This window comes from Mastacembelus armatus, chromosome 21 (assembly GCF_900324485.2).
Source record: "Mastacembelus armatus chromosome 21, fMasArm1.2, whole genome shotgun sequence".
In the NCBI taxonomy this organism is placed as follows: Eukaryota; Metazoa; Chordata; class Actinopteri; order Synbranchiformes; family Mastacembelidae; genus Mastacembelus; species Mastacembelus armatus.
This window is the reverse complement of record NC_046653.1, coordinates 7,283,308-7,307,811: the sequence shown is the minus strand read 5'-3', so window position 1 is coordinate 7,307,811 and position 24,504 is coordinate 7,283,308. Positions and strand designations below refer to the sequence as shown.

Genomic DNA, 24,504 nt, shown 5'->3' with positions numbered 1-24,504 from the left:
CCCCCAAGGATATGCCTCCCCATACCATCACTGACCCACCACCAAACCGGAGAATGCCAATTGAACTGCACAATGCTGGACTGTGAGCACCGGTTGTGCTAGAGTTCATTGGGCCCACATGCCACCCTCATGAACAGTTTAGTCAGAATAAGGCACACCAGTAGCCTGTATAGATCTTGGACATCTTGGACTAACTGGATGATCTGTGCCATCACATGCTAAACCATTTTAGGAGTGGTCTTGCTTTTGTCTCTTCATTGCTCCTGTTGTTTCATTCAGCAGATGAAACTGATTCACAATCATTTGTGCTTCCTAAATGGACAGATTGATGTCCCTGAAGTTTAACTGATGGAGTGTTAAACTGTGATGATTAAGTGTCCCCTTAATTTTTTGAGCAGTTTATACTGAAGCATGAATCTAGTGATGGGTCAAGCTTTCGTATCACAACAGTACCAACTAGGTGGAAATAGGACACATTAGTCCAAGTCTTTTACTGAAATGAACATTCACAGTTAATGGCAAATATTTCAGAAAGCTTCCTGTCCATTTTCTCAAGTGCACACCCATCCTGGAACATGTACACCAAAAATTTCTGAAAAAATCCTCTCCGGCATTTCAGCTACAATCACATGCACCGAAGCATTAATTATGGCTGAACTGCTTGATGGTCTCATTTCAGGTGGTGCTATAAATAAAATGTTATTCTCAGGGTGACATGACATGAGACAACCATGGACATAAAGCAGAGAACTGTTTCTTCATATGAAAGACTTTGGGCCTTTTGAAACATTGAAAATTAAAACATCAAGGTTACAGTGATCTTAGTGAAGTGAGTCTTGCTGGATTGAATGGATGGTTGCCAGATACTAAAAACTGACCAATATCATGTTAAAAATTACCATCCAATCCAAATCCAATCCAGTTTTGACTCTACCACTATTGGGATGCTTCTAGACACACAAAACTCACTCCTCACTCATTCACTCCTCTTTCAAACTGTCTGTCAGATGGTTTGACAGATGGAGTTGCTGTGGACACAGATGATCCCTCCTCAAGCAATTCACACTTAAATTCTGTGACTCTTTCTGAATGCTCAATGTAATGATTCTCGTGCGACATCAGCTTGCCAAGAGTAAAGTTTAAATGCCTGAATAGCCGACAATGCCCAAAGACATCTTCAAACCAAGAGACCAGTTAGCCAAATAAAGATCACTTGACTGAAGTAGTCAGTGTCCAAAAAGATTGGAAATCTCTTAAACAGAGCTGAATTTAATATAACATGCAACAGAAAACAATAATAGTACATATTTGAGAACAGAATGTTGCCTTTGCAGTGTCTTGAATATATGAAAAATATGGACAAAAAAATGTAATGATACATTATTTGTGGTTGCTCAGTGTTAGCTGACTTTATTTCATTGCATCATAACGCTGCTGAGGCTAGATCTGATCTGTTCTTAGCAGATCACATGCCGTTTCTCCATAGCTGTTTGTATAAAGTGGATAGTTACCACCATCCTTCCATGTTTTAGTGCAGAGTTAATGTGCGTTTATGGCCAAATTCCAGTCATTTCTGCAGTCACCTTAAGTGCCTTGTTTGTTTGATGCAGGCCCTGAATATGACCCTTCAGAACATATTCATCAATGCAGTAATTACCATATCAAAGGCTCTGCTTATTTTCAGTCCTTTAAGCTTTTTTTGGTCAGGCAAGTCATACAACCTAACAACACTGAATTGCCCATATGTGTCCTAAGGATCGCAGAACTAATCTTGTTTGTTGTACTCCACAGATGGGGTTTGATGATCCTCTCTCTGCACAGGAGCAGATGTACATCCTTTATGAAATTAAACTGCAGTGCCACCAGAACCTCTCCAATGTTGACCTAGGGTCCACAGGTACAACACGTGCATCATGAGAGTTACAATTTTTTTTTAACTGCTACACAATTCTGCACATTTTGGGTATTTTGAATTTCTGTTGATGCTGATGCAAAGTAATTTCAAATGGCATGTTAAAGTGACCACTGTGTTGTTCTAAATTTGTTTTAAATCATCTGTGCAAAATTCAGTTTTTAGCTGGGATTTAAAAGTGCCATCAGATGGGGAAGCTCTGGGAATCAAACTGTTGATATCGAATGGAAAATGTCTTTGTTACCTCTAGATTTCTAAAAGAAAGACACTGTTTTAACACAGGGTCAGAACTGATTTCTTGTATGTGCACAGACATTTGACCACAGTGAGTAAAAAGCATTTACTGAATCTTTACGGAACCTTTGAGCACCAGTAATCTCTCTAGACCTATCTTACTCTCATTTCGCTATAGAAAATGTCTCGGTATCCAGTGTTTTCTGAGACAACTTAAAGTGATGCTACATTATGTGCTTCATTTGGACTCAAAGTAAAAAATAGTTGTAGATTGCCATCATAGCAGTGATGAGGGAAAGGGTTCTATAAAAAAGATTCTACTTCCTAAAGAATAAACATTCATGTGCTCAAGAATTTAAAGAATGTGAACATATTTCTTTCTAAAAGGTATTTTTTTACACATTTTGGCTATTTTTGAAAAACAGAGGCAAAGACTGGGACAGGAAAGAGGGGTGCGTATCCTGTGACACAAATCCAGAGCTGGACTTGAATCGTGGACTTTGAGCATGTAATGTGCAGCTGTAGTTTGCAGGCACCAAGACCGCTCGGCTATCGGGTTGCCCTAAGATCTTTACAAGATTTTTACAATAAATCTGAATCATTCTGACATCTAATAAATGAACTTCAATATATGTATTAATCATAAAATGTACACAGCTAATAAAAAACAGAGAACTGGCCAAACTTTATTCCTCCTCATTTTAGTTGACAAACAACATAGTTCTGCACTACTGTCTTTAGTGGACACTGTCTGTTTAACCTATTTTGTCTCAGCAGGATAACCTCTGCTCTGTTGCTCCCTGCTCTTCATAAGCAGTTACACTGTATTGTTTTTCACACTTCATTTGATGTGAGTGAAATAGTTTTTGAGTGTTTTTGAAATCAGACAATGGTATGACTATAGTGACTTGATTGCCAACTGAGCGAGAGCATCAAACTGCTCACTTCTGTTCAGAGAAGCAGAAAACTTCAGGAAGAATTTAATAGTTTGACTGGTGTTTTCAGCAGCGATTGACGTAAGAGGAAAAAAGATTATAGTTTCTAAAAATTCCTTCTCAACTCAGTGCTTCCTCGACAACACTTATCAAACAAACTGATGTTTTTTTTTGCCTTTTGCCAATTGTCAGTGACATTTAATTGTCAGCATGGAAGCACATATTGTATTCAGACAGGAACTGACAGACATCTCTGCAAACCTAAATAAAGCAGCATTGGTAAATAGCATGTAAGATGTTAAACAATGTAAGACGTCATCAGCCATCAGTGCATTACAGCAAGGTTGCTATATTCAACTATATTCTATTGTCACAGTATGTTTCATGACAGTAGTTACAATATATTTGTGACTTCTTGCAATCATGGGAGTTCTCAAAGTACTGTGAACTAACACTGAGTGTTGGATTGTATTCTGTATAAGATTAGAACCCGTCAGTACTGCATCTGTGCTACTAACACAAAGCAGATCGCCTCAGCTCACACGTTTTTCTGTGAGTATCCAAAACATTCATAAATGACCAGCTACGTGGGGGTGAGAAAGTGAGCAGGGTTGAAATGTCTTCATACACAAAAAATTTCCTGGCATTTCTGTGTCAACAAATGAGTGCAGCAGATGACTTTCAGAAAAAAAGACCAGCCGAAAATGTGCATCACTGTCAAAGTAAAGGTGGTTTTGTTTTTCTAGCCACTCAGTGTACAGAAAATGTTTACAGATAGGTTTGCAAAAATCTAAAACTGTAACTGTAACCAAGAATAGTTTCAGAGACTAATTAGCACAGTATAATTTGAATATGACATAGAGCAAAGAAAAATTTAGCAATACATGTTTTTAGAAAAGAAGAGCTTAAAATGACTACGTAAAAGTGTTGACTTCCTCTCTTTTGTGCTATAGATGATGTGTGCCCTCCAGACTGGGATGGTCTTATTTGCTGGCCCCATGGCTCCCCTGGGCTGGTTACCAAGGTTCCCTGCCCAGCTTACATCTATGACTTCAATCACAAAGGTTAACAGTTTTATTTTTTCTCTGGAAACTAGGAGACTATATATATATATATATATATATATACATATATATATATATATATGTATATATATATAATAAAATATTACAATATATATATATATATATATATATATATTTTTTTTTTTTTTGTAGTATTCTGCAAAATTGTATAGTGGCAAAATCACAAATTCTCTCGGGCACTTTACATACAGTAGTAAGGTGAACAACTTAAAAAAAAAAAAAAAAAAATCCAACAAATTCCTTTCGAGCGGCGCTTGGTGAAAAACTCCCTGTAATGGAAGAAACTTCCAGCAGAACCAGGATTAAGCTGGGCTGCGATCTGTTTGGCGCTGAGGGTTGAGAGAAAAGGACAGCAAGAAGAAACAACAGACAAACATCTTTCAAGTGTTTGTCTGTTGTTTCTTCTTGCTGTGAAGATTGGTGAGGCCAATAACTGCACATCAGAAATACACAGTACAACTCCAGAGAAAGAGAGGCCTGCAGAAACCTACAGCGAGAGATCACAAACCACAGGAGAGAAAAGGCACAAAGATAATTACATGTAATGGTGACATATAAATGCATGGAGAGTGAAGGGAAGAGAGGAAAGAAGTAGTGTTCAGCACAGCAGCATAACAGAGTGATGGTTCAGGGTCATCTGAGCCAGTCCGAACAATGAGCTTTGTCAAAGAGGAAAGTTTTACGTCTAACCTTAAAAGTAGAGACGGTCTCTCCCTCCTGAACCCAGGCTAGGAGATGGTTCCACAGGAGAGGAGCTTGATAGTTAAAGGTTCTGCCTCCCATTCCACTTTTGGAAACTCTGGGAACCACACGTAGACCTGCACTCTGAGAGCGAAGTGCTCTATTGGGATAATATGGTACTATGAGGTCTTTAAGATGTGAAGGAGCTTGATCATGAAGGGATTTGTATGTGAGGAGAAGGATTTTAAATTCTATTCTGTATTTTACAGGGAGCCAATGAAGAGAAGCTAATATAGGAGAAATATGATCTCTCTTGCTAGTTCCTATCAGGACTCTGGCTGCAGCATTCTGGATTAACTGGAGGCTTTTTATGGAGATACTGGGACATCCAGATAGTAATGAGTTACAGTAATCTAGCCTTGAGGTAACAAATGCATGGACTAGTTTTTCTGCATCATTTTGAGACAGGATGTTCCTAATGCTGCGCAGGTGAAAGAAGGCAGTTCTAGAGATTGTGCTATGTGTGAATTAAAGGACATGTCCTGGTCAAAAATAACTCCAAGGTTTTTCACAGAGGAGCTGGAGTCCAAAGCTATGCCATCTAGAGTAATTATATGATCACGTAACATATTTCTGAGGCCTTAAACCCAAATATGATAATGTCTGTTTTGTGTGATATTAGAAGAAGAAAATGTCATCCAGGCCTTCATGCCTTTAAGATGTGCTTCAAATGTAACTAACTAATTTGATTTGTCTAGTTCCAGAGACATTTAAAAGTATGTGTTTACAGGGCATGCTTATAGGATGTGCGATGTCAATGGGTCCTGGGTGTTTATGGACCACTGGAACAAAACATGGACGAACTACTCAGAATGTCTCCGCTTCCTTCAGCCCAGTGATGAGGAAGGGAGGGTAAGTTTTGTTGTAAAAAAAAATTATTCCAGCCTTTCACACTTACAGTACATATGTAGTTTTTAGTACAATTTAGTTGGCTAAGGTAGCACTCAAAGTTGAAATCCCAACAGGATCCCTGGGACAATCTATTGTGTAGGCTGGCTGTGCACAACCTGAGAGATTCTTTGAAGAATGAAATGCGATACTAGGCAGCATTGTGTACTTCATCATACTAGGTTGTGGGAGGAGGGTCAAATTCACATCTTCACACAATTGTCTAACCAATGAAAAGCTCCTCATCCTCCCACATTCTTTTGCCTCCTGACCCTTCAACATGAAGCTATACCACGTTTTTACTCCTCATCACAGGCTGCATGTCTATGAACTGCTATGAACACTTCATTTGAAGAGTGAGGTTCCCTTCTCAGTTTGGTTTTTAACTTTAACTTTTTAACAAGCCTAAGCAGCTCAAACTATATTGCAATATACAGCAGAAAAGAAACATCAAACAAAATGATATAATCATATCCCAAAAGATCTGTCTTGGTTCCTCATGTATAACAACCCCTGACTGGGTACGCCCTGGGGAGATCTATCACAGGGCTGACACAGAGAGAGAGACAGCCATTCACACCTACAGGCAATTTAATCACCAGTCAACCTAAGCTGCATGTGTGTAGACTGTGGAAGAAAGCTGGAGTACCTGGAGAAAACTCACGCAGGGGAGAACATGCAATCTCCACAGAGGTTTGAACCCAAAACCCAAACCTTCATGCTGTCAGTTAACAGTGCTAAACAGCGCCCCACCATTGCCCCCTAAGTAAATGTTAGATTGACGGATAGATAGACAGATGAGACTTTATTGAGGAAATTGAGTTGCCACAGCAGCAGACACAATGGATGTAGATAAAAATAGCAAAAGAGAGCTTGGAAAGTAAAACAGGAAAGTTTCAGGAAAACAATAATAATAAAAGCATTAATAATATTAATAACAACTGAAAAACATACAAATACATGAGAATAAACACTGAAGTGAGACAGCATCAGACGGTGAGAGTCTACAGCTAAACATGAATACAAACATGAGCAATGGCAAATTCAGTGACAACTAAGTAGTTGATAAACTAAACTGTATTCAAAAGCAGGACACTAATCATATAGCAGCATCTGACAGTCATTCATTCAGTTTGGAGCTGCACTAAAATAGCACAGATGAGTGGAAGGAAATAAGTAAACACACAGAGTGTGTGTGTGTCAAGCTCATTGATGCTTAGTTGCATTTGTATTATCATATCAACTGATATTGCAAATGTGCCTATTTACACATCCAGCAGACACATGTTTCTGAAGCTCTCCACCATCTCCTGAGAAAGCTGCATTTACAGCTAAAGTAAATGCTCCACTGTATGACTCCGGGCTTCACGTCACTGAAGCCTGACTGCCTGAAAGCTGGACTTCCCATAAGGGAACACCTTTCCTCATCCTGGTTTGTCATCTTTTAACTGGAGGAGGGAACATTTTCATTTCCTGAGACAGCTGTATGAAAGGACACATAAAAAGCCTGCATCATCAAAAGCTTTCTTCAGTTTAGACTCACTCACCATGAAGCTCTGTGTAACTTTGACAGAGGGTATATACATCTCACCATTAGCATAAATAATCACACATTTTAAATTGATCTATCTTATTCACCTTTTGATATTCAACACATTCATCTTAGCAACCTGAGAAGGTATTCGTCATCTGGTTTGTGAAATTGAAATACTAGGAGGTGAGATAAAGCTTTTCTTCATGGTATCAGCTCAATCCTCCTCAGAGACTGACCAATCCTTGAAAAGATGATGTTATCAGGCAAACTGTTGCTTTGTTAAAATCCCTGATATCTTTTCCCATTTTTGAGCATTTGTAAAGCTCAATCAGTCAGAGATTAACAATTTAAACTGTCACATCTGTGCTACAAGTCTGCCTTTTTCTGGTTTTAATTAACTTCTGACAAAACACACCCTCCCACACTGCAATAATAGATCTAGGAACAGGGTACTTATCCATTATTTAATATTTACAGGCTATATAGCAGCATTAGTGTCAGTTTCAGCTTTAATATTTAGTGCACCTGTTATTCCTTTGCCTTCTCCTCTCAAAATGCAAATATACAAGTAATTAGATGCCTAAAAAACCAGCGGTGAGTACTTTCTTCTTCTCATGGCAGCATCTTATTTAGCCAAGCTGCAGAGAGTCATGCTTGTGTATCTTTTCTGAGACTGTTTCACTTTATAGATTGGACTGAACAGCAAATATCTCTGTCTCTGTGTTCACAGCAAGACTTCTTTGAGCGGCTGTATGTCATGTATACCATTGGCTATGCCGTGTCCTTCAGCTCTCTATTGGTGGCCATCTTCATCATTGGATATTTCAGGCAAGAGAGCAGTTTGTACTACCTGAGACATGCTGTAACAAAATGCAGTGCAAAAACACAATTATCTTATTAGCCTATGAAGTCCATACAAGTTATCACAGTGGGTTTTGAACAGCCTCCAGAACCCTGTGGATTGTAATTGTTACATTTGTATTGTCTTCTTTCAAGTCTCTGTATTTGTATGCTGGATGTCCTGCTGTTCTCCAGTTGCATGAAACATTTTCATGTTCTGAATTTGTGATGTACTATGTTCAGAATGACAAAATTATGAGTGCCAATTTTATGCATGTGGTGCTAGTAAACATTGTTGTCCCACCACAGTGCATGCACATGAAAATGACGGATTTGCTCATAAAGAATAAATATCTTCTGCCCACGAATATCTTAGAGAAACAATTAACAAGAATATATTGAGTGTTTATTTTACTTTTCATTTACAAAGTTTTCACATTGGAAACTGCCAGTATGTTTACAGTGCTTTATATCACGCTAGGTTTGCTATTCCCCTAAACCTCAGAAGGTAAATGCTTAGATGTAACCTAACATAAAGCATTACCTCTCTTGACTTGGATCTGAGATAGTTCCATGTAAACAGGAGGCAATCTCTATACCTGCACTACAAACAAAAGCCTTGATGAAAGGATGATATTTTAAACTCCATTTAATCTTGTAATTCCACTGACAAGGCACTTCAGATTTACTATGGCATTATACAATAAGTGTAATCATCCCAACAGTACTTCAAAAACCTTTTGGTAATCCCCCCTACTTGAAACTGTTCGTAATAAGAGGAACCCACTTAGCTGAGGTGGCCCTGCCTTTAACGTGGGAGAGGCAGGCTAACATAAAGACAAGAAGTGTGGAAAACCATGATTTACATCAAAGATCAAACTGTGTCATAACACATAATCACAGCTGATGTGCTTAAATGTAATTATACTTCTACCAAACAAATCCCAAAGCAATTCCCTCAACTCAGGGATGCTGAGTATAAAGCAACTCAAATCCCAGATATGCAGTGACTACTGGCTGTAATTTCACATTGAAGAAGCTTATTTTAGGTTGTTTAACTTTGAAAGTGTTGCCCATTGTTTTAGCCAGCTTTCACACCTTCCATGTAAAGGTAATCACAGTTGCATGTTTAAATAGGAAAACTTCAAACAGGGCACATTTCAGCCATAAAGATGTTTTTTTTTTTGACACAGATCTTATATCTGGCTTGTCTTTACTTTATAAAGCAGCTTATACACTTATATGACTGAAGTGTATTACGTGCACTTACACAAAGGGTATGAGGGTTGAGAGAATATTTCATAGTGAGTATAAACAGCAAAAATCAATGACAGTAGGAGTGGTTATGATGAAAATTTACGATCATGCTGTGTATGTGAAGCAAAGGTACACTGTCTGTAAATGCAGTCACTAAGAGTAAGATCAGATCTCAGAAAAAGGGAGATGCATACAGGTCTACACAAAAGTAATTGCTCCCTTCATCATTTTTTTTTTTTTGTATATTTATCACACTAAAATGATTCAGATCTTTAAACAAATTTTTTATATCACATTACAGAAAAAGATAATCTGAGTAAATGCATTTCATTTATTAAAGGAAAAAAGTTGTCCAAATCTGCCTGGCCCTATGTGAAAAAGTAATTGCCCTCTAAACCTAATAACTAGGTGTGCCACCTTTGGTGGTAACAACTGCAAATCAAGTGTTTGCGATAACTGGCAATGAGTCTTTCACATCACTGTGGAGGATTTTTCACAGCACTGTAGATAAGTGCTGTACTGGCTTTTATTCCGCAAAGACGTGCCACTGCCAGAGACTAATGCTGTGGCTCTGGCACATCCAGACTCTTCTTGATCACCACTAGTTTACTATAGGTGGAGTCAGAGAAAGCAGCGCAGGCTCAGAAACATAACCAAAGAAAAGATGCCATAGTGTTCGACAAGCTGCATCTCTCTGACAGAAAAGGCAAAGCCATTGAGGATTCATTTCACCTCATTGTACAAAACTGGTTGGCTGTAAATTTTTTACACTGAACATCTATTATTCACAGAAGAGAGTGAACATGGGGAGAAAAGGCCTTTAGCTGCAATTAAACCTGGTGTGATATGATAAGCACTCATATCATCAAGATGCTGTCATTTTTCTTGCATTTCTGCTAAACAGTCTCATCACTAGCTCTGGACTTGCTCCATGCAAGATCATTTTATTACCAAAACACATTAGATTTAGATTTACATGGTTTGAACTCCATTAACTCCTCTACATAATCCCTTTGGTGTTTTAGGCTGCATTTTATTGTACTTTTAAATACAGATTTACCTTTGCTTACTTGACAGGCGTCTTCACTGCACCAGAAACTACATCCACATGCACCTGTTTGTGTCCTTTATGTTACGGGCAGTCAGCATCTTTGTGAAAGACAAAGTTGTCTATTCCAGTGATGGATTACAGGACTTTGACTCTGCCCTTCTGGACAACTTAAAATCAGTTAGCATGGCATCAGTGGACAAGTCTCAGTATGTAAGTACTAGTTTCTCATACATTAACTGTATGTTTGGCTATTAGATCTGAATTATAGCAGTAATGCTTTACACACTCAGAGAAATTTTCTTTCAAACAATTTAAACTGATTAACTGTTTCCAGAGGTAGTTGCCAGATTTGTCAGACTGCCATTCAGTCTGAATAGAGGCCTGGCTATACTGCACAGCTATAATGACACAGCTGTTGGCTTGTTTGTCTTGTGAACACTTACAGATGTGATCTGAGCAACACATTTTTCAAAAGGTATCACAGATGCTAGACCCCTGTTATTTTGCAAGTAATTTTCTTTTCTATTTGCTTAAGAATTGGTATAAATTGATTTAAATATATTCCAGTAATCAGTGGAAACATTACAATATTGCAGGCAGCACCAGGAACATACATTATTAGCATCTGCTGTTTAAATGATTTTTCCTCAGAATGAGGACTGTGGATAATGTTTTATCTTTTACATTAGAAGACAATTTACAGTTCAAATTCATTGATGTACTCAAATCCCTTTTAGCACTTAACTGATGCATCTTCTTGTGTAGGTATATGGTGTATGTCCAGGTGGGTTTTAGGGGGCTGTTCTGAGTTCCTGCCCTCGGTTACACTGTGCCATTTTGGCCATGAACAACAGAATAACTCTTTGCTTCATTCTAGAGGTGACAGTCTTACAAGCAAATGTAAATATTGGCAGCTGTAGTAGAATTTAAACACTAAAGTCTAATTCCATCAAAGTCACAAAGATATAACTAGAAAATAAAAGTGAAATAGATCACAGTTTTATCTGTAATTTTTTTCTGACCACTGTGATTCAAAACCTAATCCTTTTCTGTTTTGCTACAGTCATCCTGCTCATTCCTGATGTCTTTGCCAGCACTGTGAAAATAACTGGCCTATCTAAAAACGTTGTACTGCCTCCTGTGAGACCAGCCATGCATCAAAATAATACAAAGAATATATTTTTTGTAAGGAATATATTTTTTTTTGATTCAAATAATGAAAGTAATAGCCCTTCACCATTTGTGTACTGACAGATACATAAAGTTGTTTAATGAGGTATCTACTGGTTTGGCATCTGCAGGGCTGAATAACTGTGGCTGCTTAGAAGAAAAAAATGCTTTATCATAACAAACACCTCCACACTTATTTCCCTGTGGTGACTTTTCAGATCGAAAACACCATAAAAATAATTTGTTTCAATTTAGTAACATTTAACAATCAATTCAATCAGTGGCCCAATCTCACTTACAGTTATGAGTCTGAAAGGTCCAGGATCTATGAATATACATATAAATACATGTGTACTCCATAATGCTTTTAGACACAAGATGCCTCCTTCCTTACAGAAAAAAAAATGCTTAAATGCTTTAAACTCTGATGTGAGCACATGGAAACATTGCTTCATTAGTACAAATGTGAAAACCCTGCACAGTGAAGGCCAAACATCCAGCAAAACACTTTTTGCAGGTGGACTTGTACAGAGTCAAAAAAAAAAACTTTTGAGTTTTATGAATGTGTGTAGGTTGGTGCTGTAATTCGTTATATTGAGCTTAGACTGTCTGGAACACCGATTATGTGTATATTACTTATCAAATGTGGATATACCAGACAAATACAGTAGTGCCCTCAAATTATTTTATATACTATATAACTTCTTTTCCTTTGGGCTGCTCCCTTCAGGGGTCACCACAGCGAATCATCCACCTCCATTCTATCCTCTGTATCCTCCTCACCCACACCAACTATCCTCATGTCCTCCTTCACTACATCCAAGAACCTCCTCTTTGGTCTTCCTCTAGGCCTCCTTCCTGGCAGCTCTAACCTCAGCATCCTTGTATTCACTGTCCCTCCTCTGAACATGTCCAAACCATCTCAATCTGGCTTCCCTGGCTTTTTCTCCAAAACATCTAACATGAGCTGTCCCTCTGATGTCCTCATTCCTGATCCTATCCATCCTCGTCACTCCCAAATATATACATGTATGTATATATATATATATATTTATGTATTCTATAGACTAACTATATATCATATAGTTCTAGAATGCTGCCTGTTAGGTGGCAGACAGTTACAGCAGTCCTCCTCTTCTGTTGTTTGTTTTGACAATTTGTTACTGAATTATCATCTGTTAATCCAAGTCAAGTCAAGATCTATGCTTTCTCTTTGATAACGGATGAAAGTGGATGAATTGGGATCTTCTAATTCCTGTGGAAAGCCATATGGAGATTATGGAAACTGCATCAGAAAATATACGTTTCTGTGGCAACGGCATCTACACAAGGGAGCAACTGTTAGCTTTCAAAAGAACAAGTTTGCTACTTGGTATAAAACCTGAAATCCCCCAAGACCTGAGGAGGCATCTGCACTCAGACATTGAGCTGTTGGTGGTTGGACTGAGGCCATACTACCTGCCCCGTGAGTTTTCACACACCATTGTTGTGACTGTTTACATTCCTCCATCAGCTGCAGCACAGAGTGCATGTGACATCATCCACACAGTTGTCGCTGGTCTCCAAACAAAACACCCCAGTGCCCTTGTACTAATTAATGGGCATTTTAACTATGTCAGTATTTCAGGAACTCTGACCAGCTTCAAACAGTATGTGGACTGTGCAACTGTGAGAAAATAAGATTCTTGATCTCCTTTATGCCAATGTGAAGGAGACATACAGCTCTTAAGCCCTCACTCCGCTTGGTGGATCAGACCACAATTTAATATATCTAGTACCAACATACAAACCCATAGTAAGACAACAGTCAGCTACCAAGAGGTATGTGAAGGCTTGGTCAAAGGATGCTGAGGAGGCCATGCAGGAGTGCTTCAGGGTTACAAACTGGGACCTTTTCATGAACACTCATGGTGAGGACATCGAAGGTATCTCTCACTGTATCACAGATTACATCCGCTTCTGTGAGGACAATGTTGTTCCATCCAAAAAAGTTCCCCAATAATAAGCCATGGATAAATACGGACATTAAAGGTTTCCTCAACAAGAAGAAGAGGGCATTCATGGCAAGAGACAAGGAGGAACTCCGGGCTGTGCAGAAAGAACTCAAGAGGAAGCTGAGGGAGGCAAAGCAGCTCTATAGAGACAGAGTAGAGCACAAGTTGAGACAGAATAATATCAAAGAGGTGTGGAATGGGATGAAAATAATGACTGGTTATAAGAAGTCACACACTGCTGTGGAAGGAGACTCATAGTTTGCTAATGAACCTAACCTGTTCTTTTATAGATTTCACACCACCTCTGCTTCTTACTCTGATCCATTGTCCTCACACACCATCCCTCCTCCCTCCACCACCTTAGCTGATGCCTTGGGGTCTCTTCACATCCCTCCATTCAACATCTCTGCCAATGCAGCCTCCCCATTGCCCACTGATACCATCTCCTCTATCAGCAGCCATACAATATTGAAGTATACCTCACCTCCAATAACTCCTCCCCTGCCCTCATCATCTGACTCCTCATCAACACAATACACAGGCGCAGCCTTTGCCACAGAACAGGTGAGGAAGGAACTAGCTAAACTAAAGGCCAACAAAGCAAAAGGACCAGATGAGATCAATCTCAGAGTACTTAAGGTGTGTGCTGGACAGCTTGCAGAGGTTTTTCAGAAACTCTTCAACCTCTCTCTGAGGCTCAAAAAGGTGCCTAAGTTATGGAAAACTTTCTGTATTGTCCCATTACCAAAAAGAGGTCTCCCCAGTACCCCGACTTCAGACCAGTAGCGCTAACATCACATGTCATTAAAGTGTTTGAGAGACTGGTCCTGCAACACCTGAGGTCTCAAGTGTCGGAATTTATGGACCCCCTGCTGTTTGCATATCAGAAACATATCGGAGTGGAGGATGCCATCATCTTCTTACTGCACAGAGCATACTCCCATCTGGAGAGACAGGGCAACACTGTGAGAGTCATGTTCTTTGACTTTTCAAGTACTTTCAACACTATTCAGCCCCACCTGCTAAGTGCAAAGATGCAGGATATGGAAGTTCCCGCAGATATGGTAGAGTGTATCAAAGACTACCTCACTGGGCAGCCACAGTTTGTTTGCTTAGATGGCTGCGTATCTGATGTGGTGATGAGCAGCACGAGGTGCACCCCAAGGAACTGTACTAGCACCATTCCTGTTTACACTCTACACCTCAGACTTTTGTTATAACTCAGGAACCTGTCACCTTCAGAAGTTCCCTGATGACTCTTCAATCATTGGATGCATCAATAATTATAATGATGAGGAATACAGACACTTGATAAAAAGCTTTGTTGATTGGTGTAACAACTGTCTAAAGCTCAATATCAAGAAAACCAGAGAACTGGTGGTGGACTTTAGGAGGAGCAGGAAGACCCCAGTACCAAGGTTGATTGGTGACTCTAAATTGCCCATAGGAGTGAGTGTGAGTGTGTGAGGTTGTTTGTCTCTATGTGGCCCTGTGATGGACTGGTGACCTGTCCAGGGTGTACCCCTTCCTTTCACCCAAAGAGAGCTGGGATAGGCTCCAGCAGATCCCTGTGACCCTGGTTAGGAATAAGCGGGTATAGATGATGGATGGATGGATGGATGGATGGATGGTATCAGTACATTGCATAGATTCAGTGTGTGTCACTGTTGTTACTAAGATGAAAGGGAAATGATGTCTAAAAAGCAGATACCAATACTGATCTAGTAGGGACAGGCTGTGGTTTTATACTGCCTATACAGTACATGTTATTTTATCATTTATATACAGCCATATTATTTTTACTATATTTTTTCTGTTGGGTGGCTGTCATCTCAATTGCACATATACAAGACTCGGCTGATGTTCCTTCACTGTATTATATTTTTAAGCAATCATTTCAGTTCCATAAAAACTAACAGCAGCATAAATTAATGCTTGTCAGTGAAATGTGTACACCATGCTTGGATTTCATGGTTTCATTAACATGGACTTTGTACTTATTGTCTCGCCGCAGTACAATTTTCCTCACTGCAAATTTTTGCAAATTTCTGCAAAATGATGCCACAAAATTTAATTTGACCATCTACTCTCACAGGGGCACCTGTGGTCTAAGAACAGTTTGTTTAAGGTACTATGATCAATTTGTGCCAACAGACTGGCCAACAATAAGCAGAGTAATAGCAGGTACAAATAAATGTTTTTGTCTCATTATCAGACTGGCTGCAAGGTGACAGTGCTGCTCTTTATCTATTTTCTGGCCACCAACTACTACTGGATCCTGGTGGAAGGCCTCTATCTCCACAGTCTCATTTTCATGGCCTTCCGATCGGACTCCAAATACCTGTGGGGCTTCACGTTCATTGGATGGGGTAAGCAATAAAAGCACACTTCTGTCACACAAAACATATATATATATATATACATCCTGGTTGTGCCAAACTTCTTTCATTTGAGTATTAGGGAGGGCATTGTGCTCCTTGGAACCTCCAGTGTAGCAGAAATTTTTTTGTAGCCTTCCCCAGCTCTGTGCCTATCAACAATCCTGTTTCTGATCTCTGCAGGCAGATCCTTTGACCTCATGGCTTGGATTTTGCTCAGATATGCATATTTCACTTTGTCATTATGTGGCACTGAGTGTATATTAATTCTGATTTCCCATGTCTTCATTTACCACACCAACTTTGAGATGACTTTGTATCCCTCTATAACCTTACGCAGATCAACAGAGATCTTCGTTTTGTGAGGTGTGATTCACATCAGCAGATGTTTCTTATGAAACAAACTTAAAATATTTACTAATCAAAGTAGCTCTGAACTACACCTCCAAGCTCATTTCATCAATTGGACTTCAGGTGTGTAACTACTGATTCCAATTAGCTTTCATTAAATAATTTAGTCTATGGGTTCACTTACTTTTTCCAGCAGCACTGGGAATGTTTAATGGGTGTCCCAAATCGTCTTTGTGATACCAAATCCTTTCCTTAGACCAGCTGGTAAAATGGGTGTTGTTGTTGTTCTAAAGAAAAATAAAAATAAAATCAGAGGAATTATTTATGACAAAATGTCATTTAAATTTCCTGTCAAGATTGCAGGAGTAAGTCTTGTAATCATGACAAAATATGTGCATTTTTTATCTTACTGTTGATTACTGTAGAGAAAAAAAAATCAACTTTCTAAACTGTCAACAATACATCTTTTAAACACTTGTGGGTCAAACTGCATTATGAAAATGAAGCGAAAGCTTTGTGCTTGCCAATGAGACCAAAAATATTAGAGTGCTGCTGAAGATGAACTGAACATGCAAAAAAAAAAAAAAGTTTTTTAAATGGATCAGGAAATATCTAAAAAGCCTTAATTTATTGGACATTTCTTAAAAGTATGTCAACCCACGAACTGGTGTACTTTTACAACAAAAAGGCTTTTATCAAAATCCTTGCTCCATTGAAGAGTGTTTGTAGAACTTTTTTCTTTTTCTTTCATACTGTTACCTTGGATCTTAGGTATACAGCGTCCCTCCACAGCTTAGTTTGCCTCCTAGGCTGTTTTCTATTGCAGTTCTATTTACAATACCATTTGAAAGGTTATTTCTAAAATTAGTCAAGCATACAAAAAGCTGTGACTTTTTAAAAGTGCATAGCAGGCTATTACAAGCCTGGACATATAAGCAAGGATAAATAGACTTTTAGAACTGACTCACAGAGCAAGCAGTGTAGCCAGTCTTGAGAACCTGTTTGATAAATTCCTACATCGACACATTACAACAGATCAACTCTACATTGGTAACTTGTTAAGAAGTATATTATAAATGAACAGACTGATGGAGTCAAATCAACCAATGACCAAGACTGACCCAACAAAAAGTTTCTTTAGGAAGTTGTGTTGCTTCACATTATAAGGGCTTTTGGATGTATAGCAGCTGCTTAGTATGTTGTGAAATGAAAGTAAGTGTGAATACTCTAGTAAATAAGTTTCTGTAGTAAAGTGCAACACACATTGGCTGTGTCATGTAGCATAGTGTCATTACCACACCCAGAGCTTTCTACACAGAATAATAATAAAGGTACAGTAACTAGGATATGCTGTTCTGGGTCAATAAAAGAAATGAAACTGCTGTTGCTGTGGAGAACTGATGCACATCACTGCTGGTGGACAGAATGATTGGAGAATGTGTAATTAATTGTGTCCATATGCAAGCAGTGTGTGGGATTACACAGAAACCAATGTATGTGGATTTTTTTAATGCAAGTCATATCCTATGTGAGGCCTAAAAGGGATTGTATAAATATGATGGGAGATCATGCACCATGGGTGATAAAAACTATGCAGTGAGTAGGTAACGATCATGTCTGTGTGAGAGAGCATTTTTACTCACTCACCTAAAAGTTGATCAGAGCAGCATTTTAGCTGTGGTTAACATGAATGCTTTTCTAAGGACATTTTGATACAGCATGTAAGAGAGTTAATGCTCACACCTTAATTTTCTGATGGATGCTGCCCATGAAAGTGGGTCATGTGACTTTAAAGGGTGTAGCCAATACTGTAACTTGGGATGATACATGACATCTTTACCTTCTTCATACTATATATGGCTAACTACTATACAGTATATGACCTCACTGGGACAACATGGCTCATGGTTTGTTTTGTGAAATTTCAGGTGTTCCAGCTGTTTTTGTGGCAGTGTGGGCAATTGTCAGGGCATCGCTAGCAGATGCAAGGTGAGAGATCAAGTCACACTAACACTGTGCCTCTTCCATGTCATAAAAGTTACACGACACCAGAATTTCAAGAAGATACAGAGATGTAAAACAAAAATGGCAACATACCTAAATGATAAACTATATAAAAACCAAAGGAAACATAAGAAGGTATAATTAGTGTGCAAATGTGGTGACATTTGGATCAGCTGTGAAATCCGATTAAACATAACTTTAACATGTAATACAATTCTGGAAGAATAATCAGTGTATTTTTTCCATTTAAATGTTGAATATTCTATGTATTGTAAAATACTGGATATACAATAAACTTTTTTGTAAAGTGTTACCATCCAGGCAGACTGCAGAATGCAAGTGCTTATATAGTCACAAACACCAGCAATGTCAAACCTGCCCCCTGGAACAAACAAGATATTCCTAAGGGTTGGGTTTACAAATATTTTGTTGCATCATTGTGCATTCACGGGGTGCATACTGCTGACCCTGTCACCACTGAGCAAAAAAATCCCTTTTATCAAACATTACAGTTGAGGTTTTTCTCACCCATCTATGTTTTGGGTACAATATCTGCAGAAAGTTATACTAAACAATCTATAATAACAGGGGTAAAACCTGCTAGACTGCACAATTTATATATGTGGAGGACTAACAAGGCAGGTGATCTTTTAGTCTTTTTTTTTGGTTTGTTTTGTACATTGTCCATTATGTTTCCACTTAGCTCTAACCCACGAGCAACCATGTACAAAAATATTGGAAAAGTCCTGGAATAATTCAATGTATTATCATTATTATTATGTCTGTGGAAAACACAAGTCATAGTAGCATCAAGTTACACACAGCCTGCATCAACCATGTCACAAATGATTGATGCAGGTATTTGATTGCCATATTCTTGGCTATTTCCTATATTTCTTTATTTATGTTTTGTCATTGCTTTCATTCTCTACAAATCTCACCTCATTCTTTCAAACGTTGCATACTATCATAACCCAGTAGTCAACATTTTTTGAGTCATACTATTTATTTGATGCAGATGAGGATAACCTTGTGTCTGTAGTTTTGTTTGTACTCAGACAAACAGCCACCAGACTTGAGGGTGAGGGCTCTGTGCATGAGAAATGATATGCTGTTATTCTCCTGCCAGTACAGCTGAAACTCAGTAACCTGAAAAATAAAAAGTCTCTGCATTTACCAGCATGGTGCCAACACAGCTGATAAATCACATTTAAAATTTGAATAGGTGAGGTTTTCAAAACCAAATTAATTTCTCCTCCTCAACTGGCACATTAGCTCTCATGAAAGTGCAGTATGTTTTCGTGTGTTATGACTCCTTTATGCAATTTCCCCAACATTACACAGAAGATGGTTTTGAAGTCCATGTATTGTGTGTTTTCCTACACTTTTATAGTATTTTTTTCTAGTTTGGCTATGTGGGATAAAATTCAATTGAGTCATCCAGTAACATGTAAATCTTTGCATCTGATGACCAGACCAAAACTCCTCCATGTTTCAAATATATTTGGAGAACATGAAATTCAACCTACCCCTGCAGTTTGTATTCCTTTAAACTCATGTAGCTAAATAACTTGCTCCCACTCAATGGAAAAATGATAACTTTAGGGACCTCTAGGGCTCTGTAGAAATCTAAAGTCTGAACATTATAAGAAAAGTTTTTTACAACAGAAATTGGAATTTGATAAATATGAATTATATAAAATTATCAAAATAAACAGTTTGATTAGAAGATGCAGCAAAACCACAACTGACTTTTAGAAACAGATTAAAAAAGAAAACTGGCATTAAACTACAAAACTTTTGGCTTTTTATGCAGTAAAAGAGGCATTTTTTTTGTTTGCTTCTATTTTCTATTTCCACATCTGTCACTGCTTTTCTTTGTCTTCACTTGAGAATCTTTTTGAAGTTTAGTTTTGATAAACTAAAAAGGTTGCGCTGGTTGGACAGTTAATAATTTATAACCAAAATGTAATCCTTAACCTCACTTGTCTTTTATCTGGTGTCCCTTTATTTCTATCTCATCGTTGTCTAAGCTCAAGTCTGTCTTCTGAACTAAAGAACCCACATTCTTCTTTCCTCTGCTCCTTATTTTTCCTGCTGCTGTCATCCTGTGCTCCTATTTGTATTTGACTCATCTGCAGGTGTTGGGAGCTAAGTGCTGGTAACATTAAGTGGATCTACCAAGGCCCTATTCTGACAGCTATTGGGGTAAGAGTGAGTGTGTAATAAAGAGTTTTGCTATTTGTTTTTTTACAGGCATGCTTGGTGATTCCTTTCAGAAGCATTTATGTTATATTTCTTGACTCTATCCTTTCATCCTGATGATAATAAATTATATGTAGTCACAACATAAAGTCAAAATAATCGGTGGCAGCAGCTAGGCTCCAAATAAATAAAAAAAAAAGGTTAATAATTTTATTTGACCTGCCCGGCTGAGAAAGTACCCACAGCAGCATTCATTCTTCAAAAAGAAAAATGTATCGAGAAAGCTACTACTAAAATGAAGTTGGATGCTGCTAGAACTAAAACCTGCTTTTACTTTTAAAATTAGGCTTCCTGGAGGATCGCCTGCCCTACCTTTAACTGTGAATACAGCGTGACAGGTTGCTACGACACTTACAACACTTACTGATGACTGAAGTAAGAATTAACACTTTCAAAACAGGGAAAGTGTGTGTGTATCAACTTAAGGGTTTATAGTTTCCTCATCTTGTGGCAGCATTACACTGGAGTGTAAACCTCCCTGACTTGAAATCACCTCTTTTATTGTATTCCAGCTGCTTTCTCAAGCTTTTCAGTTTTACTTTAAAATGGTCATCAGGAGCATGCAAAGGTGATGATAGCTAATAAGAACCGTCTTCACAGCCTTCGCTAACAAGCAGTGTTGTATGTAAAAACCAGGTCATTCACTCATCCACTAGTTCACCTTAATAGTGAGCAGCAAAATCAAAAATCATCACTAACAGCTGCAGAACCTCTGACAACACCTTTAACCAGTCATGGGCAACAGCCCCGTGAGCACCCAAACCCTCCCCCCTTGAATACCTGGACCTTGATTTAGTACTACCTCATGAGGAGTGCTTCAATTTAGCTCCTGGAACCTGCCTACAAAGTGTGTAGAGGCCTGTCGAAAGTAACACAGAAGCCAGAAGAAGTCAGGTTGTTCCTACAGTGGAAAAGGCCTATTAGCTGTACTAACCCTCTTCATGACACCAGTCATCCTAAAAATGACACAAACTCTGCCATCCTTACCTGTGTGCTACAACTCTTCATCAACTACTTTCTGTTTCAAGTTTTAAGTGTGGTTCAACGTCCCTGTTGCTATCATGATAGGGCCTAGGGGTGTGCGATATGACGATATTAGATCGTGACGGATTAGAACATGATGATCTGCCAAAGCAAAGAGATTGTAGTATCATCTTTAAGAATCATTCTGTTCTTTGCAGTTCTAGTGCACAAAGCCATCAGAAGTTTTTCCTCAGACAAAATCAGACTATTTGCTAGTCCACTGCATGCTTACCTGGCTGACCAATCATAGCAAAGTATATGCAGTGCCATGGATTTTTACTTCCCACTTTAATTCAGTAGCAGAAAACATTGGCTGAAAATGAAAACAAGGAAGAGTTGGTGCCGTAAAAGAACTCCACCGCAGTTAAATGGCACTGACTTGGCTTTTCCCCAAACTAAAAAGCAAAAACAAGTCATCTGCAAAGTTTGCACAGACGAGGTTCGCACCTTGGATGGGAACACAACGTCCTAAATATTATGACAAAAGCCAAGAGGTGACAGGACCAACCACCCCCCAGCCAGCAGCAACAGCTAATGTTAAAAACAAACCATGTTAACACAGGCATGGGGACTCAAAGAGGATAATATGACCTGCATGACCACAGACAGTAGGACTAACATGGTGACGGCCTTGGAACTCAACAACTGGACTCGTCAGCAGTGCTTTGGGCATAGACTGCACCTAGTCATTGGTGAGTGAACATGCATGTACATTTGTCTCCAAGAAAGTGGTGAGTACATTCTCCTTTAGCTGGAAGAAGAGGGATTTGAGTCACGCTCAAACAGAAATGAAACTAACAAGATGGGGTTCTAAACTTGTCATGATTGAGAAAGTGTTGGACCAATAAAAGGCAATTTCTCAGGTCCTGAAAGCAGACAAGAAGACAAGGCACTTGGTACCATCGTGGCAAGATCTGGATGTAATATAGTCCATAATGAGGGCCCTTGGTCCACTGAGAGATTTCACCGATGCACTTTCAGGGGAGGACTATGTGAGTGTCTCTTATGTCAAACCAGTTCTGCAACTGCTGAAAGTCAATCTCCTGCACCTGAATAATGAAGCTAACAAAAATGATAAAGACAACTATCCTCAACTACCTCACTGAAAAATACCAGGATCCCACCTCTGATGTTTCACTTCTTGATCCAATGTTCAAAATCCAATACATTAACAGTAACAAGAAACAGGGACTAGAAGCCAGAACTGTATCTGAGCTGGGGTCCATGCTGAATGTGATGCACAGCATCAGCCTGTGTCCACATCATGGAATTCAGAGGCAGAAGCACAAAGAAAAAAAAAAAGAAAAAAGAAAAGAAAAGAAAACCCTGGCCAGCTTTTTAAAAACCTTAGGTGCTGTATGAGCAGCTGCCACATCTTCTTCCCCATCTCAGAGAGAAGAGAGGTAATAGGTGGGAACTGAAGGCTTACCTGTCCACAACAAATGCACATAGTGAATTGGATCCTCTTGAATGGTGGAGACTCTATGACAAATTGTTTTTCAGAGCAAAAAATCTGTAACTAATCTGTCGTAATGTGTCTTCTTTTCAGAAGCAGATAAAAGCTCTAAGAAGATGTCTGAAAATATGTTGCTGCCATTTAATTTTAAAAACAGGTTTTAGACATCGCAGTTTGATATTTTTGTTCTAAATCTTTTTTGTTCTAAACCACTAAATAGGTTATTTAATGTTTTACCTTGAGAAATCAGGTTAAAATCACTGGCTTGAATAATACAATAATACTTTACAGAATTGCATTAGTTTATAACAGGAGTGGACATTTTTATTTTATCCATATGAAATAAGCCTGTTTTATCTGACACTGCCTGTCCTTATTATTTTGTTCTCTAATTTTCATGTTACTTTTCACATTTGAGTTTACTGAGTGCTACCTCAAAACTAAACTGAAGTGACTGGACTGATCTGCTAGCTTTATAAACTAGGCCCTAAAAGCTGAATTAGTTTAGTTGTTCATCTGCTCATCTAAAGACACATGACTAAGTAAATGTATTCTCTAATTCACAAAAGAGGACAGGATGGGAAGAGCAAACAGCACCAAGGTATTCCTTATGGTGTGAGTCTTGAGTCTCACTAGACCTAATGGGCAGAGCGAGCTGAAGGAAGACTTTTATATTAAAACAAAACACGTTCCTGTGGTTCAGACAGATGCTTACATGTATTTTTTAAATTGCAAAGCTCCAGTCATTACCATCAGGTTTCTGTCTGCCCTAAACTCTATTACTTTACTAGAGATTTTCAAGCCCATTATAGGCGATAAACAGATTGGAACAGTAGGAATTCTTCATGTGCTAAGCACGACTCAATTCAATTTTAATTTCCACAAAAGCAATTCCATAACACTGCTCTGACCCTGTGTCTTTGTCACTTGCATATTTACTTATGCAGCTGAAGCTTAATATAATATGGCTGGGTTCCAACCACAAGTGTAAACTAACAGGAGTTGGAATATTTTTGATATATATGGATAAGATATATCCTCGTCTAAACCAGGAGACTGTTTTAACTTCAAATTCAGTTTCATTTGAGCCAATGTCTTTATTTAACACTGGTGCACTGAGCTATTGCCAAATGCTTAGTTTTTGTACCTAAATTCATGTGATGTATTGCCAACAACACAGAGATTTTCAACACAGCCCTTGACTGTCAGTAAATTTACTCCACCACCCCCTCAATGAAAACAGAGCTTCTGGAGCAACTGCAGTTCTTTGTTGCAGAGTGCAAGTCAATTTTCAGGTCACAGTGACACATGGGAATTAGATTAAGTGTGAATGAATCATGATGCTTTGATGGTCAGTGTAAATCTTGTGTTGTCAGAAATGTGGCT

At 38.6% G+C, this 24,504-nt stretch overlaps 1 protein-coding gene across 1 annotated transcript in view; it reads left to right on the top strand.

Annotated features, from left to right (window-relative positions):
• Window positions 1–24,504, top strand: part of pth2ra (parathyroid hormone 2 receptor a) — a 44,366-nt gene that overhangs the window by 5,776 nt on the left and 14,086 nt on the right. The window contains exons 2-9 of the mRNA XM_026295774.1: window positions 1,792–1,897; window positions 4,035–4,145; window positions 5,638–5,759; window positions 8,060–8,157; window positions 10,504–10,687; window positions 15,857–16,010; window positions 18,299–18,359; window positions 20,516–20,582. Of these exons, the coding sequence (XP_026151559.1) occupies window positions 1,792–1,897; window positions 4,035–4,145; window positions 5,638–5,759; window positions 8,060–8,157; window positions 10,504–10,687; window positions 15,857–16,010; window positions 18,299–18,359; window positions 20,516–20,582 (903 nt within the window). The remainder of the gene's footprint in view (window positions 1–1,791; window positions 1,898–4,034; window positions 4,146–5,637; window positions 5,760–8,059; window positions 8,158–10,503; window positions 10,688–15,856; window positions 16,011–18,298; window positions 18,360–20,515; window positions 20,583–24,504) is intronic.